Raw genomic sequence first — 17,585 nt, forward strand, 5'->3', positions numbered from 1 at the left:
GGAATGGTGATAGGAAGAAGACTAAAATTAATACAAAGCACAGCCAGTTTTGCATAGGTCATGTGAACTCTGATAATCTGAGGTACAAGCTACTGTCGTATGTCTCAATCCTACAATACCACATTCTGCTTGACAAATATACATCAACATGAAGCCAGTTTTACATAAGCTTCCTCTTGGTTTCTGAGTGTCAATGAAAGTATTTGATTTATAAAACCTCACCTGTTTTTTTTCTACGTCTTCCCTAAGCCATTCACTGAAGGCTGGTGCTCACAGAGGCATGCACAGTGTAATTCTTCATAAATTGCTGCCCCCTAGGTAGAAATCTAGACTGTGTGGGTGGGTGTTTTTGCAGTTTGGGGGGGGGGGGGAAGGAAGCCATAGAAAGCAGCATTAACTCTTTGTCTCATGTAATGAGAACTGAGTTAAAAAAAAAAAAAAACAAACAAAAAACCCCAGCATTGTCTAGGGAGGCTACTCCCGCTATCATCTTGAAAAGCTTAAACAAGTGTAGACATAACAGACAATATTCCACCTACTATCCTGATCAGCTATCTTGGCTCTTTAAAACTGCATGAATATCCAGCTGCTTAGCTTGAGGTCTGAAATAATGTAGGTTGATGAAATGGAAATGTGCTGTTAATGAACAATGCCAATTTCCCAGCTGGGATCTAAGTAGACCTTTCATCCAACTAATTGTGAGGAAAAAATGCCATGGCTTACTGATGATGTTGGGGGTCAAGACCTCAATTTCATGTGTCATTGGAGTCATTCCTCAGCACATTGGGGTTGGCGGGCTGGAGTGTTGGCTTAAGACTAACTGAAGGGTAATTGCAGTCCCTTTAATCACCTGCAGCTATGAGTGCCCAGTGCTGTTCTGCTGAGGTGGATGAGCAGTCTGTGTAGCAGAGAATGCTGTGTTCCTTGACCTGGGAAAAATAATCTTTGATAATACTGTAAAATATGGACACAAGTGCGGTTAATGCATATGCTTTATACAACCTTGAGGTGTACTTTGTGCAAAGACTGTTGTGTCCCTCATTTCTCTTTGAAAAGCCTTAATCCTTAGAGTACAAGAATTGCTGCCTAAAGAAGCAATGTGGATTAATGGTCCTTCACAGGGATAGCATGTAAACAATCAACACATTGAGTTGTAGGCCTTTCATCAGAAAAGGCAGACGTAACGTAATTTCTGGCCAACACAGAACAAAATATCTGTGCCATCCCATATTAATGTTTGACCCGATGTGATTTCTTCTCATACAGGAGAAATTTTTGGAGAAGATCAAAGCTATATGGAAGGTTGTAGTTGGCCAAACTGAATATGTAATGTCAGTATGAGTTACTACTCCTAGTTCCATATAGTCTAATTTTATGCAATTGTGGCTAAAATTGTGATTTGACAGTATCTGTAATACTGTGTTTAACCACAGGATGTCACAATAGGATATGTAATAAACCAATTATTATTTTAAGAAGTTTAAACATAGAAAACATGCTTTCCCTATTCACAGTGGAACAAACCCTTAAATTACAACTCTAATTTTAGATACCACCACCTACTGATTATCTTGTGTGCTCTCATGCCATAACTCAGCCCTAGCGCATTGCTGCGGTACTAGGACTTCTACAATCTTTCTGTATAATACACGTGTTTGTATATTTCTGTATAAATTATTTTTACATTTATACAATTATAATAAATTATAATTGACCATGTATTCCCAAATGATGCTGTGCACCCCACTGGTGGTATGGGAAGGGGCTTTCAGTGGAGAGCAGCGGCATCATTTGGGATGTAAGGACATGGAACAGAGGCTGGGGGGGCTCTGCCCAGTGTGGGGTAGAGGGGTGAGGGGTGGGGGACAGGACTGGCACCCCACGGCGTGGGGAGGAGAGGGCTGGCAGGTGTGACCCTGGCTTGGGTGGCCGAAGGATGAGGAGGTGAAGGTTTATCTCTTCCCATCCATGCATATAACAGCACAGGGGGTTGCTGCAGTCACAGCTGGGGACCAAAGCGAATGGAAACAAAAACCCTGTGGCAGGTTGTCATGCAAAAAATACTCCACCTACGTGTGTGTTTGTGGTAAAGATTCTTGCCCTTAAATTACCAAGAGGCAATGGAAATATTTGTGCATATGGTATTTATAGAAAATGAAAACATGGAAACCAGTTCGTTCCCCTGGAAACCTTGTCCTGGATGTTTTCCCGTCCCTTCAAACCACAGCGTTCGCCTCTACCCAGCGCATTCCCTCAGGGCCGATCAGGACAGCAGATAACGCTGTGTCAGGCGCGGAGCCTTTAGGATCTGCTGGCTGGAAGGCACTGCCGCCATTCCCTAGGGAGCCGTACCTCACCGCGTTAGTTGGCGTGGCGCCCAGCCGGGCGACGGGCGAGCGGGCCGCACGGTGCGGGGAGCACCGGGGCTGGCCTCCCACCGGGTGTCCCTCGCGGCCGGTGCAGGCGTGGGTGCTTCCAGGGCCTGGTGGGTGCCTGTCAGGGTGCGGGAGGGTCCCTCTCAGAACCGGGCGGGGATCACCTAGGCAACAGGGGGCGGGGCCACGCATTGCCCCTACGCGGGAGGCGGGAAGGCTTTCCAAGGCGGATCTCGGCGCAGAAAGATGACGTACAAAACTCCTCCACAAGCCGGCCGAACACTCCTCAACACGCGTGTTCCCGGTGGGCGTTTAAAGTCCGAGCCTGGCTTCCTATTGGCCATCTGGGGGATTGGCATGCTGAACACCAACCAGACACCTCTGTTCTCTCCTCGTAGCCAGTGAGAGGGAGAAGGCGGGCTGCGGCGCCAAGCGTGGGGCTCTGTTAAATGTGCAGAGGAGGCGTGTCTGAGAGGTGCGTGTGGGGAGGGGGTGAGGGGGTTCGCGCGCTCTGTGTTTCCTGCCCGTGGAGCCGCGTTCGTCGCCGCGGGGGGCGGCGGGCGCCTGGGAACTCTTAATGCCCGGCTGGGGGGTGCGGGCGGGCGGGCCGGGGCGGCCGGGCCCCAGGCGCGGTGACGGTGACTGAGGGGGTTGCTTCTCCCCCCTCCCCGGTGCGGCTGTCGTGCCCCGGCCCCCGCCGCGGGTGGGAGTTCGGTACTGGGCGTGCGGCGCGGAGGAGCGGGTGGGTACCGCTGGTTGCAGGGCAGTAACGTTCCTTCGGCCGTCAAAGGCACTCTGGGGGCTGCTCTTGAGAACATACTGCTCAAATTGTAAAACTTCCCAGTCACGAAGGCTTTCCTGGCTCCTCAGTAAGCCGCGGCGCCGGCCGGGCCTGACGGCGGCCCGGTACTGGCTGATGTGCCGCCGGGCGAGGCGGTGGCGGTTCCCCCTGGCTGGGGGTGCCGGGGCCGGGGTGTGTGCCGCCGTGTGTGGCAGCCTAAATGTTTGTGATGGCCAAGTGTTGCGTTTGTGCTGCTACAGAAAGTGCTTGTGTGAGGTAGTTGTGGAAAGCCGCTTAAATAAGATTTTTACCTCAGAGAAATAATGACCAGTTACAACTAGATCTGCTTTCTGCAGCTCCTGCTCGCCTTCACCTTTATGTTGGCGTAAGATGAAAGGTAAAACTCCTGAGCCAATTCTTTAATCATAGTTTTTCCCCATTGATCTATATGAAAACAAGAAAACTTGCAGTTTAAACACAACTGATTTTTAAAACTATCTGTTTAGTAATCAGGTAGGCTGACTTTGCTTGTGGGTATGTGTATGCACACATATGTTTATTAATGAGGTGACTAAACAGTCACATTAATGTATTTTGAGGAGTGAGAGGTCTGGTTGGTGTTACCTGAGGCAGACAGTTGATCAAACAGCTCAGTGGTGTGTTATAACCTGCAGAAAGCACAGCATCAGTTATGGGGGATTATTACCAGGAGGGTCAATGAAGCATTTTCCAAAACGGAGCCTGATAGGACAACAGGCGTCCAGTTTTCTACAGGAAAATGATATTCAAGCTTTACAGAAGTTAGGGAGGGCATGTAACTTCTAAAGTAAGCATGAAGAAAATTCTTCAAAATGGATCAAAAGTCAGTGCAGACATACATTTCGTAGTTAAGTAGTTACAAATAGTTCTCATACCAGTGTAATTGTAGTGTAACTCTGTACACAAGACTGACATTTATAGTATATTAAAAAAAAAAATTCTAATTGCAGTTTGGTGGTTTCTGTTACAGAATAGTTCTATTTGAGGATGCCAAAAATGAATGTGGGAAAAAAAGAAAAGAAGGCAGAAAAAAGAAAAAAGCTAAAGCAACCTGTGGCACAAAAGGAAGAGCTGGAATTGGAAAGTGAACCAAAGGAGAAGAAACAAAATCTGCAGGTAGGTCCTCCCAGTATTGACTGTTTAATTCAATAAAATGTGGATATATTGTTACCTGTTATGTGGCGGGTTTAGAGAGTCACTACTGAATCTGAATGACCTGTTTGATTCAGTTGCAATGATTCCTTGGATGTGATATACCTAGAGTGAATGTTAAAAGCAGAAGATAAATTAAGCCACATCTGGATACAATTGTAGCAGAGTACATGATGTCTGTTTGTTTTGGATGCTTCTGTGAAAGAGAATAGGTGAGCAAATGTGGGTGAAAGGTGAACCAAATGGCTTTTAGCAACTGTCATATGGCAACATAGGCGTAGCCTAGGTTTTCACGTGATCCAGAGTGGTAGGAAAAACATGAAAGATGTTTACTTGGAAATCCTCTTGATTTTTGGACAGAATGTTCAGTGGCCAGAAGGTGTCAGCAGTCTCTTTATATTACTGAATATTTTATTAATTAATTTTATGAGAATGAAATTAGCAATATGAAGATGTTATTTAAGCAGAAACTTAAAGCTGCAAGTTTTTTGTGATGGAAATACATAAACAGGGCAATTTAGTTCTGCTGTTCTGAGTGATTACGGTAGAACATGGATCAAAGAAATATGACACAGTTTGACACTATTGAAGTGGAGAAGGAAAGGCAAAGGTGTTTCCCCCAGGAATTCTTGACGTGATGTTGAGCCCCAGTCTTAAAAACTTTCTTATGTTTCCCGGCCTAGTGTAAATTAGGTGTGAAAGCTGCTTGTTACTTCATCGTGAGAGTGTAGCTCAATTGACATTTTAAAACTAAAAAGTAATACGTGTTATTTTGTTATTAGACTTTGAGCTAATTGGCAAGAATATTTTTGAGACCTTATGCATGCCTGAGTGTCTCTAGCTATTACATTTAGAGTTTGTGAAGCATACTATAACCCGTTGGCAATAGCTGTTCAGAGATCTGCAAATTCTTGCAATTTTGAGCTCGGTAGAAATGTTCCTAAGTAAAGTAGGGAAAGATGCAATCTTGCATCTTCATCTATATCAAAGCAAAAATAGAAAATCTGGTATTTATAGCTTAATAAAAGAGAATTTTTCTTCTTTCTTTTGTTGGGTACATACTATAGACTTTAGATTCACAGTACTATAATTCAATTTGAGTGAAAATAATTTTCCTGGATAAAACAGTGTGAAATTGAAATGTCAAAATTAAAACTTTACTGCCTGTGGCAGTCTGTATAATTTCATGTAAAAGTGGAAAAAATCCAAAGTGGGCTTCAAACCCCTGGCACGTGAGGCCTTCTTGGACCATCTGATGTCAAGTGGTAAGTTCTTAGCATGCCCAAATTAGTTTTTATTGGGCATGCAGACTGTAGGACTGTGAAAGAGAGAGCAAGTATTAAATGGAAAGAATAATCCTTAATACTATTGGGGAACACCACTAGGCACAACAGTTCTTAGAATTATAAAAGTTGGTGTCAGTGGGTGCTTCAACATCTATGTAATGTGAGTTTTAGGGAATACCATATAAGGTCTATGACAAGACATTTTGTTGGCATCAGCTTTATAAACTAAAACTGTTGATAGTAGGAAAGCTTAAGTTAGTAGACCACATTCATTTGAAACGGCTGTTGAGAATGAAAAATAGTAGGCAGACAATTTTATTTCAGAAATAGTTAGTGAAAATAAGCTGTTTACCAGTTTGATTGTTACTTTGCATGTGTACTCCCAGCTTTGTATGAAATACTTGGTTAAGTCACAATAACAGTTATGCTTTAACATGCTTTTGGTCATTAAACCTTGTCAGCATGGAAAATGTAGAAAACAAGGTAGAATTGATATGTGTGTACAGGAAGATGAGGAGTAACTGAGGCTGCAGTGAGTCTGGATGGTTCCAAAGAAGAAATTCAGAACAAAAGTAAAGGCAACTGCTGAGAGTTTATTCTGCAGTCTTACTTTCTTTATTTCTGTTACTTTAAAATAAGCTGGGAACTTGATAGATCTACAGAAATTCCTGAATCATGGTGACTGGATTCTGATGAGCTGTGATTGACTTTCAATGCAGAAAGTGCATTAAAAAATACACCTTTTTTTTTTTTTTGGCATTTAAGTAAGGGTGGGTAGACTCCAGTTTCTCCTAAGGAGTCTCATATGTGATGGAAAGAAGTCAAAAGATAGCTATATAACACGTTGCTTTTGGTGGGAGAGAGGTTTCACTGGTTCATTAAGTCACTTTCCTGTGATTTACTTCTTTTTTTTTTTTTTTCTATTCTAGTACAGCAATTTTAGTCTCCAAAGTGGAAAATGTAAATCTCTAATTGATTTTCTTATAGAGCTGCAGGCAGGCAAGTTGAAATGTGTCTTAAGTGACTGGATTTAGTGTACATTGATCATTCCTTCGTGAAATTTATTTCAAAATTTCTTACCAGCATAAGACTAAAGCATTTTTCCTTGGAACTACTTGACCTTTCAGAGTAATCTTGATGTTTTATTGATTTTCATCTACTCAATTTCTTTTGTTTACATTAAATAGCAATGAGCAATTCAAGACCAATATAAATGTTTTCATGAATTATCTTAGAACCATGCAGCTCTAAGCGGCACATCTGTAGTGGAGCTATGTGGTATATGTTTTTATACTTAACTCAGCGTTGTGTTTTTTCTGACATATTTTCATAATGTTACTGTTTTATTTAGCTACTAGGCAGTAAACCCAACATTTCAAAAATTGATTATTTTTTTTATGCCTGGACATTAGTTTTACCTGTTTTTTAATGATTTTGTAGTTAACTAACATACTCGTATGTTAAACCTTCTGAATGTTCGAGTTTATTCTTTTGAATTGTCACATAACATAGGCGTAAAGAAAAGTGTGCCATCTGGGCTGGTGGTTTGATGTTAAATACTGGCTTCTTGAATAAAAACTTTTTGGTGGGCTAGGTCTGAGACAAATTAATTTTGAGTTCACTGAAAAAAACACAATGTTGTTAACATGTCATCTTGAAATAACAGAAGCACTAGAAGTGCTTGTTTGCAGTTACCCATGTCTTGCTTCTGTTTATGGATTTCTTCACCCTTTAAAATTTCAGCTGCTTTAGTGCCACAAAGCTTATTGAAACAGCAGTACTGACACTTACAACACTGTAGATGGGGAACAACATGTTGTGGTTGCTTTGTTTATGAAGGCTATTTGAGTTCTACCCAGAATGACCTTACTGTATCACAGAATCTTTTAACCTTGTAATTTAAGGGTAAATCTTGTTTCTCCAGTGCTGTTTCCAGAGCTGCAGGCTTTCTACATAACAGTAAGAAGTTCTTCCAGAGTTGAACATCTATTAGGCAAGACTCAAAATGCATAATCCATAGAAAACAATATTAATTTCCTGTTCCTTCCCCATTTAGTCTAGTAAACATTGTAGCTAAGGAAAATTACAATGACTAAGAGGCAGTCAATCTTTATAAATCAAATCCCGTTGTTCATGGTTGAAAGGTACTTTAGGTAATGCACATACAGTCAGCGGGTGTTTCCTTGTATGTTCGTTATCTTCAGCAATGGAAATCGTTGGAGGAGGAGGAGGAATCAACATTTTCCCCCGATAAAGGCAAAATCAGTGGGAAAGGAATTTAATTTTTGAGATTCCATGCAGATAGTACAAACAATGGCAAATAAACAAGTAGCTCATGGTGTTTCTTTAGTCAGAGGGCTAGTGTGCAGGTGCCCAAACAGTGATCTGTTTACTAAATGGAAAATGGCAAACTTAGTAGGGAGAGGGTTTTCCTGTTCAGCTTTTTGGAGGTTATCATAAAGACCAATAAGGAGTTATTAAGCTAGTATTACAGCAAAACAAATCACAAAAAATTATTCTTTAAAATAATTGTTTGTAGTGTGGAAAACCCCGTAAAAGTGTGTTTAAGCTGTGGAGATAAAACATTTTGACATGAGCTTGGTGGGAGTAGCTAGGACTGCTACTTTGATACAATCTCTAATCTGCTTGTAATCAGGTAAATGGGGTAGTAATTTGAATGTTTAAGGAATGCAAACCAGACATTCATGCCACAAAACCTATCAAGCAGATACTGTAAAGCCATCCTTGGAAAGTGTATTTATTTATTTGACAACCCATTAATGCATACTAAAGCCTGTTGTTGAAATAATGAGTTGTGGATGATTTGCAAACAAACTCAGTAATCTTTTATTGTTCCACTAATTTTATTTTTATTTAATGGGAAGCTTATCTTGTAACTATCAAAATAACTTGTTTTTTATTTTCCCATCTTAAAAAATGCTATGAGGTTACAACTTAGTGTGATGTTGCAGGATTTTCTTCTGATTAGCAGTCTACCAATATTAGCTGTATTTTAGATAGTTCAATTGCAATGCAAGTAGTTTCCAAAATACATTTTTGATGTATCAGCTCTTCCTGCATTTGTTTAGTTCTGCTTTACTAGCTTAATCCTCTGTTGTATGCATTAGTGTTATCCAGGCTTATTTTTTTTTTTGTTTTAAGATCTTAAATATTGAAAAAAAATTCCAAAAAGTTAAGATTTTTATTTAGTGTAACCTCCTAAAGTAAGGATCCTGTCTTGTACTTTTTTTTTTACCATTGAAAAAGTATTTCTAACATGCAAATAGTTCTGTACATATTATGAAGAGAAGATGACATAATCTTTCATCTTCTCCCGTTCCTCCGTCTCCCCCCATGCCTTGATGTAACGATACATCAGCAGTTAGCAGTTTTCTGGTGATAAAGGGTGGTGATAGTTATTTCTTAAACTGGTGAAGTTAAATGTCAGTGTGGATATGTGTGCTCTTTTTAGTCTGCTGGTTTTGGCCAGTCTGTAATTGAAATGTTGGGCCTATTTCTCTTTTCTTTGGGACACCTTTCAGTTGAATTTTAGTTTAATCTTTTGTTTGTAATTTTTTTCACTTGTACAGAGACAAGTTTGCTGGTCCATTGGTCTTTTTGGCTTGCTGTATGGTGGCCTTCTGATAGTGGGGAAAAAATTTGAAGCCATTTGGCATGTATGACTTTACTGTGTGACATCTTACTTGGTTTGTCTGCTTTCTTATCTATGTGGTATTCCTGAAATTAGGAAAAAGAAAACTAAACGCCACCCCCTCCACTCCCCAAACTTTGAGGACAGCTGCTTATGGGACCGAAATATTTGTTTCCTGCTAACACTTTTTCATCAGAATACTGATAGAGTTGCTTTAAATTATTTTATTAAATGAACCATAGTTTTATTTTTTAAGTGGTAAACTTGATTGTGATACCATATAGTGTTTATAGAGAATAGTAGGCCTTTTGTAAACAGACATGTCTAAGAAGGTACAAAATAGTGTCTGAAATATGGATATGCATAGATTAGGCTGAATAATTTTACATTCTTTTGAAAATTATTTTTATAATGGTAGGAATAGATTTCCCAGGAAAGAGTCTTCACAGCTGGGAAAACAGTTGCTACTTTGAAGATGGTTTTCCCAGGCGAAAGGCTCATGTCCCCAACTGTGTTTGGTATAAACAATATGTGGTGTATTTCTTACTTTTGTTTAAAGGAATTGTGCATTCTTCATTACATATTAACCAGCAAGAGTTTCATGCTAATTCTGGGTATTTACCTTAATCTGTATACATTCAAAGTTAATTCCTCACTTTTATTAATGTAGCCGGGGTATTAAAGTGATGGGGAGTTTGTTGGAGAAATACAACTGTCCCTTCTTTGCTATTAAGAGGGGAAACTCTTCCTTCTCTTCTTCGAGCATGTACTTGATTCTTCTCTCAACTCCCATTCTTTACTTAGTGATGAGACCTTCCTTGATGGTTCTTGTTAGGTTTCCAGTAAAAATCCTTGCTTTCATGATTTAGCTGCAAATATCTTCACAAAATTGAAATTCAGCACAGGATTCCCACTTGTGGGCTGACTGTTGAGTGATGGTCTTCCAGCAGTTGTTGAAGTGAGGAGCAGAAGCTAGGTCTGCTTCACTACTTGTCACTCAGCTCCAGTCCAGTCAGAACCCTTTGTTCAGTTTTCTGCCCTTTGTCATTTATGATTCTTTTCTGGTTCAGTGTTGATGACTTCTAAGTCATTATAGAGGGAGGCATCATAAATGAAAATTGCTGGAAAAGGCCCAAACTGCTGAATATAGAAAAATTGGCACAAAATGTCAAAATATGTTTAACTTCAGTTAAAAAAACCACCTCCCATTAGATGTTTCAATTCACAAAACACATTCCACTTGGCAAGGAGTTAAGTTGTAAGCTTGAAAGGATAAATGTTTGCTACATTTTGATATAGGATGAAGAGTAAAGAAATAGGCATTCAAAGGCAATTGTTCTTGACAGGGCTAGGAACTTGGAAGTCTGTATAATATAACATATTAATGCAAGCCTGATTCTTGTGGATTTGTTACTTCCTGTTTATTGCTCTTGGTACTATTTTGTTAATGTTAATGTGTTCAAAAAACCTAAACCAGCACAGATTTGGATATTTAAAATGTGTTTATTCTAAAAAGCAGCAGTTTTCCCTGTCCTTGACAGAATGCTACTGCTTTTTTAAACAACGTGGGAGTCTGGTATAAGGATTTTTATAAAATACAAATTATTGTGTGTTGATGGAATAGATTAAAAACATAAAAAACCCGCCAAGCTTTGGAGCGGATAATAGGGGCATGGTGGCTGCTTCCACAGTATGAATGAGAAACTAGAATTATTTCACCAGAAGTTTCCTCCTCCAAAATACCTTTTGTGTTTAGATGCAATATTGCGAAATGCATGAAAGATTAGTGTATATTTATGTATGTTAATAAATTACAGCATAGATAGAATGGCTCTTGGGTATTAGATCAAAGCCACAGAGATTAGTAAATACTTGGAAAGTACTTGTCTGTTATATCCAACAGGTAATTAGAACAGAAAATTAATCTTTTGACTTCTAGAATCTGCCAGAAATAATGAGGGCACAAACATGACGGTATGTGACAGGGGAACCTGTTGCTTAAAGAACCAAAATGTCTTTGAATGTGTTTACCTAACTGAATCGCACAAACAGAAGATCATCAAGCAATGTTTTATTGAATTTCTCAGCATTATCTTAATAATCTGTAAACTAGGCTTTTGCAAACAGCATATGTATATACACACACACACAAGAGAAGACAAAGCTTTGCTGCTACCATCTTAGTTTGAAACGTGTCAAAATTGTTCAGAGAATGTACCAAAGACTTGGAGCTGCATCACTTAAAAAGGAGCAGAACGGTTACATAAAAGAGAATATCAAACCTTATGTGGGGAAAATACATACTTTTAATAACTGTCATTCTAGCCTACCTTTATGCTTTGTACTGACTCATAAATGTGAGTATTCATATTTACCCACTTGTAAAACAACAAGGTGGTTTCACAACTGTTCCACTGAAGGGTAGTACAGAGCTCACTGAAATTGGGCATGGCCTTTCTGTGGCCTTGGAGTGGACTTTGGAGCCTTCATGTACCTCATTGGTTGGGTCTTTTTTTTCTAGTTACTTTTGGAATAGAGAAGTTTTTCCTATTTTATTATGAAAGTCCCATCTTTCATGGCTATTCTTACATGCAAGTCTGTAGGTCAATGATTTTCTAGAGGCATTTTTAATAAACTTATGGATTTTTTAATTGTTTGTTTTCATGGTAAAAGTTTACCATGCTTCGTTTAAAACATGGTGTCTTCTTTACAAAGATTTGTCCAGATTAAGTCATGGTCTAGTTTGGGCTCAGAATAGGAGTGGTTGATGGTCCTGATTCTACAGTTCTTGGAATAAAATCTTCTGGCAAAGACCCAAGAGGTCTCACTCAGTATTAGCAAGAATCAAGAAGAGCACAGATATAGTGGGGACAGGGACAGTTTTCCATGTATCCTAGTAGACCACTTGTTCTGGGCTGAGCATGCAGTTAGGTTCTGTGTGATCTGATGTCAACTTTAGCAGCACCTCTGCCAGCAAGTCTGTGCTTCTGAGCATGTAACGCTTCATCATCGGGCATCTTTACATTAAAGTAAGAAAGGAACATCATGTTTATCACTGTTCCAAAAGTATTAAGCTTTCAATATCAGAAGTAATTCTTTTTTTGTATTTGAGAACCAAGCAAGTTTATAAATTAGGTTACTTTCTCTCTCAATTTGCTATGTGCACTTCACTCATGAACTAAGTATTGGAACACAAGAGTCAATAGGTTTCTATAGGCAGGTAGAGGCTGTTTGTCTTTTGTAGTTCGGAATGGAGAGAGACTAAAAGGAAGAAAATCTTATTTGCCGCTTTATTACTGTTTCTATTGAGAGGATGCCCAGGAAAGGAAATGTTTGTGCTGCTGAGGCAGAAAACAAATCTCTCTCCATCACTATTAAGCAGTTCTACCACTGAGCTTTCTGTAAAAATAGCTTTAACTCCAATTTCTAAGGATAATTTAACAATATTCCAATAATTTTCCTGTTGCTCTAGTATGTCTTTTTTTCCCCCACAGTTTTCCTAATATTCTTCCAGAAAACACATTCCACACAATTTGCAAAGGTTTTAAACCTTTTCAGTGATTTTGCTTGTGGGTCAAGTGAGTTGGGATTTGCAAGCAAAGTTGCTGCTTTGGAAAAGCTTATTCTGTTGCATTAGATATTTATTTAGAGTAGGTATGTTTAAAAAGTTAGATTTTACTTTTTGGTAATGAACAGTTCAGTAGGCTGTTAATTTAGAACTTAAACTTCTGTATATACTTGTAGTAGACTGTTCAAACAATTTGAGAAAACAGGTTGGAAATTTGAATATGGTTTTATCACTGGGGTTGAACAGCTTAAGCCATTCTGAACACACAGGTTGTTTTGTGAGACTCAGATACGCATCTTTAGATTTTTGTAGTGTAATTCATTGGACATATGTGCTACTTCAGTTATTTTACATTAGAGACTGAGTTGAAAGTAATGAACTGAGCTTGCACTGTCTGAAGTTCTGAGAAGGCATTGCTCTTTTGTCAACTTGGATGGTTGGCTCAGTGTGCAACTGCTTATTCTTAGTTTCTGGCTGTGTCGTACTGCCATGTGATGGAATGGAAGCCTAAAAGGAAGCCAAAAGCCAAGGGCTAAAAGTTTGAGGTATCATATGTCAATATGGAATAGTTTGGACAATACTGCTGGAGAAAGGACTCCTAAATTATAAATAAGAATGGAGAGTGTTCAGACTTTCAAATCTAGTGTCTCTTTAAAGCTTTGCACAGGGCATGTACCACAATATACCCCGCTGACAGCAGAGCTTAAGAATGTACAGAAAAGATGATCTCTATGCATGTCTTAAAAATGACTTGTTCCCTATCTTCTGTTGTTGCAAATTTAACATAAAAAAGATTAAAGTGGTGGAAATGGTTTATTTGTGATTATAAATAAATTATTTATTAAACAGAATGTAAAAATAATATTTTCTTAACGTAAACAGTTGCTGGATGAGGAATGGCTCGGTTTAACTATGTACCGCTAGGCTGCTGTAGATGTAAATGGTAATGTAAACGTGAACTTCTGTTGCAAAGATAGAATTCAATCAATTGAATTAAACAATGAATTTGGCCCTGTGCTCTTCTGTGATGAAAGTTTTAAATATTTGATGGCCTGAATGGGGAAGGTAAGACTCTTGGGGTGAAAAGGAAGGATACTGTCCCTTAGATTAAAATCAAACCCTTATCTTCATTGTTTTCAATCAAAATCAAATTAATTCATTGGTTCACCTTCATAAATAGCTATTAAAATTCAAACCTGCCTTCTTCATACACTCACTTGTTTTTCCTGCTTATGCAGAAACATGTTCAAATGGAATTAAATTATAATCAGGGTTGAACTTGGCATGCTTTTACTTATGGTAAACCACTTTCTAACACATTTTTTATGTGACAATCCTAACCATTTTAAGTGGTCCAGACAACCTTTTCCCTTTTATAGTCTTAATAAACAGCTGAGAGAATACAGTGAAATCCTAACATGGGGGCAAAAAAAATCAGTTAGCTTCTAATATAACTTGATGGGTGGAAAAAAGATTAGACCCTGCATTGTATAGTCAGTGAATTTTGTTTAGCTACTTAGTCTGAAATTCTAAAAGCATTTTCTTGTTAAAACTTTGCGCTCATTTTTTTTCCTTAAAGCTTGCCTATTTGCAGGTTTAGTAGAACGAATTTTTTTAATGCCAGATAAGCCATTTTCAATTAATAACATAAATGCCTGATTACATCGGGGAATATAAGATGAATCTCTGTCTTTTTCATTTGATAGAAACAATATTGAAGAAAACTATGTTTTAAGAATTCTTATTTTTGCTTTTTTTAAAGATTTATTTTATAGCATATGTTGTCTTTTGGGATTTATAGATTGATTATTCTGAATGGTAATGTTCTGATTCTCTGTGGAACCAAAACGGGAAGGGAGGGATGACTTTTGCATCTTTCCCGCATTATGTCGAAGTATTGCACAGAATCTGTGATCGCCTGAGTCATTGATTCAAATTCCCTGTCACATGCCCTCAGATCACGTAATGCTTTTCATAAATGAATCAAGCTTTATCTTTAGAGTGACTGACTTTGCTCTTTGTAGATGTGGATGTGTTGTGCCTGCATATTTGGTGTTTAGTGTACCTCGCAAAACTGTTAAAAGGATGCAATGTCACAGCATCTCTTTAACATGTTGAAGTGGTCTTGAATAACTATTTTTCTCATATCTTTTTACACAGCTGAGGGAAGACGGTTGCTTTCAGTTTTATCGGGTTCAGACTGGTGCTAGTTTTTGCTGTTTCTAGACATTCCATAGTACCCTATCTCCAAGATACTTTTGTGTTAAGGTATTATTTTCAAAAGTAGTTAACAGTTTCAGGGATTCTATATATGTGTTTTTAAAATTTTTGTTTTTATTTCTTCTGTGTGCTTTTTGTCTTCAGACAAGAAAAGTCTGGTATTACTTGATATAGACTATTATAGCAAAGATTGTAAGCATCTGTGATAAAGAGGTTTTTAAATCTCATAGTTGTCGTCAGTCTGGTATTTTAGAAAGGTATATAGAATAGTTTCCTTAAATTAAACAATTTGTGAGAGACCAGAGAGAAAAGTAAAGAAGTTGTATCAAAACTCTTACTCTTATTTCCTCTTTCCCCTACACTCCAGAAAAGGTTTTATTTACTTGTGATCACAGTCTTTAGTTTTACAGAAAACTACATAAAGCACAGGTCTTTTTGGTTCATGGATAAGTCATGGTAACGAGTTATTGCAAGATGATGGGCTGCAGAACGCATGTTGTATATATAAATACATGAAATTTGTGTGGCATTTCTGTAAATTTTGTACATAGTTACTGTTAAAGAAAAAAATTTGGGAAGCAGTGTGCCTTTTTTTCACCTAGGAGAGTACTTTTAGTGTATGTTTAAATTTAGTTGTTTCAGGCACAGTTCATAAGCCTGTACCACAATATTAACAGGAGGAAACTCATAAGGTAGTTTAAATTTGTAATTTGGTTTTAAACATGCAATTGGTTGTTTCATGTTGAGTAAATACTGTTTTCTTCATACTGCAGTAATCTGATCTTTCCTAGATTTGACTGTGATATCAGGTTGTTAATGATCATGTAGAAACAAACTATTTCATAGTATGTATGAGCAGGTTTTTACTGTCTGTCTATTATTATAAGCTTCTGAGCAAAGACACTTTCTTAATTTGTTTTCTACAGTAGTGATGAAAGGAGTTCTACCATGGCATCAATCAAAACCCAGGTTTGTACATTGGAAGGAAGGAGCAGGGGAAAGGAGTTTACCCCTATAAAACCAAAATAAACAACTACTAAAATTGGGAAGGTGTATTTGTGTAACTCCAACAAAGTTATTTATTCATGGCAAGTGTCAAGATTACACAAACCTAATATATCTGTAATCTCAGATGTGTCTTATTTGGGCAAAGAATTGTATTGCCAAGAGTTATCTGTTCCTTCAGTTCTGTGTTGTCTGAAATGGCCATCTTTCAAGGTGTGATTAATGTACATTGGCAGTCAATAGGATGTGAGTAATTGTGGTTAATTCAGAAACTGAAAATGATGAGGAAAAAGGGCTGTGTGATGTAGCACAATGGTGTGAGATTTCTTGCTTTTAAAGCATTTAGCAAGTCCTTCTAAGCAGAGAAGGCATGGCAGTGCTTGCATCTTTCTTGAGAGAAGATGTATTTGGTGTTCTACAGGGAGGATGTGCGTAAATGACATTTTTCCTTAGACTGTGACTAGCAGTCACTTGCAAATAACCAGCAGTTGCTGGAAACTCCACTCTGCAGTTCCTGTTTCGGTTGCAAGAATATCTAGCTATCTATTTCAAATTCAGCCATCATCTTGTGGCCTTTCTGTTTATAGGTCAAGTCTTTTGTGGCCAAAGCTTCCACTAGGAAACTCTAAATATTTCATGAGAAATGAGTGGAATCGTTGTTTTTGCTGTTTTCTTTATTGCTTAGTAACTTTAGTAATTGTTTTAAGTGTCTATGTGTAAAGATACTTTAAAATCTGTTTGTCTGCTAATTAATTCATATATGACATTTGAAAACAGGACTAAGCATCTTATTCTGCAGAGTTCTGGTGCTTAAGTCAATGAGCACAGAGGTGGAATGAATTTGTTCACTTCAGAGATGCAGCAAGTTATGTTTTAATGATCTTGCACACTGATCTCCAGGACCATTATAGCTTTCTCTGAACAAGTTCAGCAGTAACCTGTGCTAAATGTCAATTAGATTTAAAACCCAATTATTTTCTAGTGGAAATTAAAAACTATTGTTTTCAAGTAAGTGGTGCTAACATTTGTTTTCTTAGCATAATTAATCTTCAAATGAACAAAGCAACCAATGTGCATGTTAAAATCTAGAAAGACCAGTGGTTTCTGGAGGTGGGGATGGGTGGTGCACAAAGCGAAGGTCTGGTAATAGCTAGTAACACTTCCCATTACATAAGTTCTTCCTTTCTAAAAACTGAGGCTTCTGTCATTTTCATAAGCAATTTTTATACTCTATTGCAGAATGGGACTCTCTCTTTAAAGCCACAGCATTTTGTTCTGGCAGTCAAAATAGGCCTGCTAAATGTGAAGAGATCTTGTGTAACTTGCATTTAAAACTGAAGGCAGATATGAATGTACGTATATGTGCACTTTTTTACAAAAGGCCTGATTATGCCTGTCCTGGGAAAGATTGTCTTGGACAATTTTAAAAAGACAGAATGAAGCATTACATTTTGCTTCTGTGAAGTTCTTTGAGATGAGCAATATAGTTACAAATTATTTCAGTTTC

The 17,585-nt window shown here is 38.2% G+C and overlaps 1 protein-coding gene across 6 annotated transcripts in view; it reads left to right on the top strand.

Annotated features, from left to right (window-relative positions):
* Window positions 1-74: 74 nt before the first annotated feature.
* CHLSN (cholesin) overlaps window positions 75-17,585 on the top strand; it is a 135,131-nt gene continuing 117,620 nt past the window's right edge. For 2 of the 6 annotated variants that reach the window (XM_080382468.1, XM_080382471.1), the window contains exons 1-2: window positions 75-2,850; window positions 4,166-4,311. In XM_080382468.1, the coding sequence (XP_080238594.1) occupies window positions 4,183-4,311 (129 nt within the window). In that variant the 5' untranslated portion in view covers window positions 75-2,850; window positions 4,166-4,182. Of the gene's footprint in view, window positions 2,851-2,892; window positions 3,118-3,512; window positions 3,554-4,165; window positions 4,312-17,585 lie in introns of those variants that run through there. The other 4 variants (XM_080382467.1, XM_080382469.1, XM_080382472.1 and 1 more) reach the window with 4 other exon arrangements.

This window comes from Falco punctatus (assembly GCF_963210335.1).
Source record: "Falco punctatus genome assembly, chromosome: 4".
In the NCBI taxonomy this organism is placed as follows: domain Eukaryota; kingdom Metazoa; phylum Chordata; class Aves; order Falconiformes; family Falconidae; genus Falco; species Falco punctatus.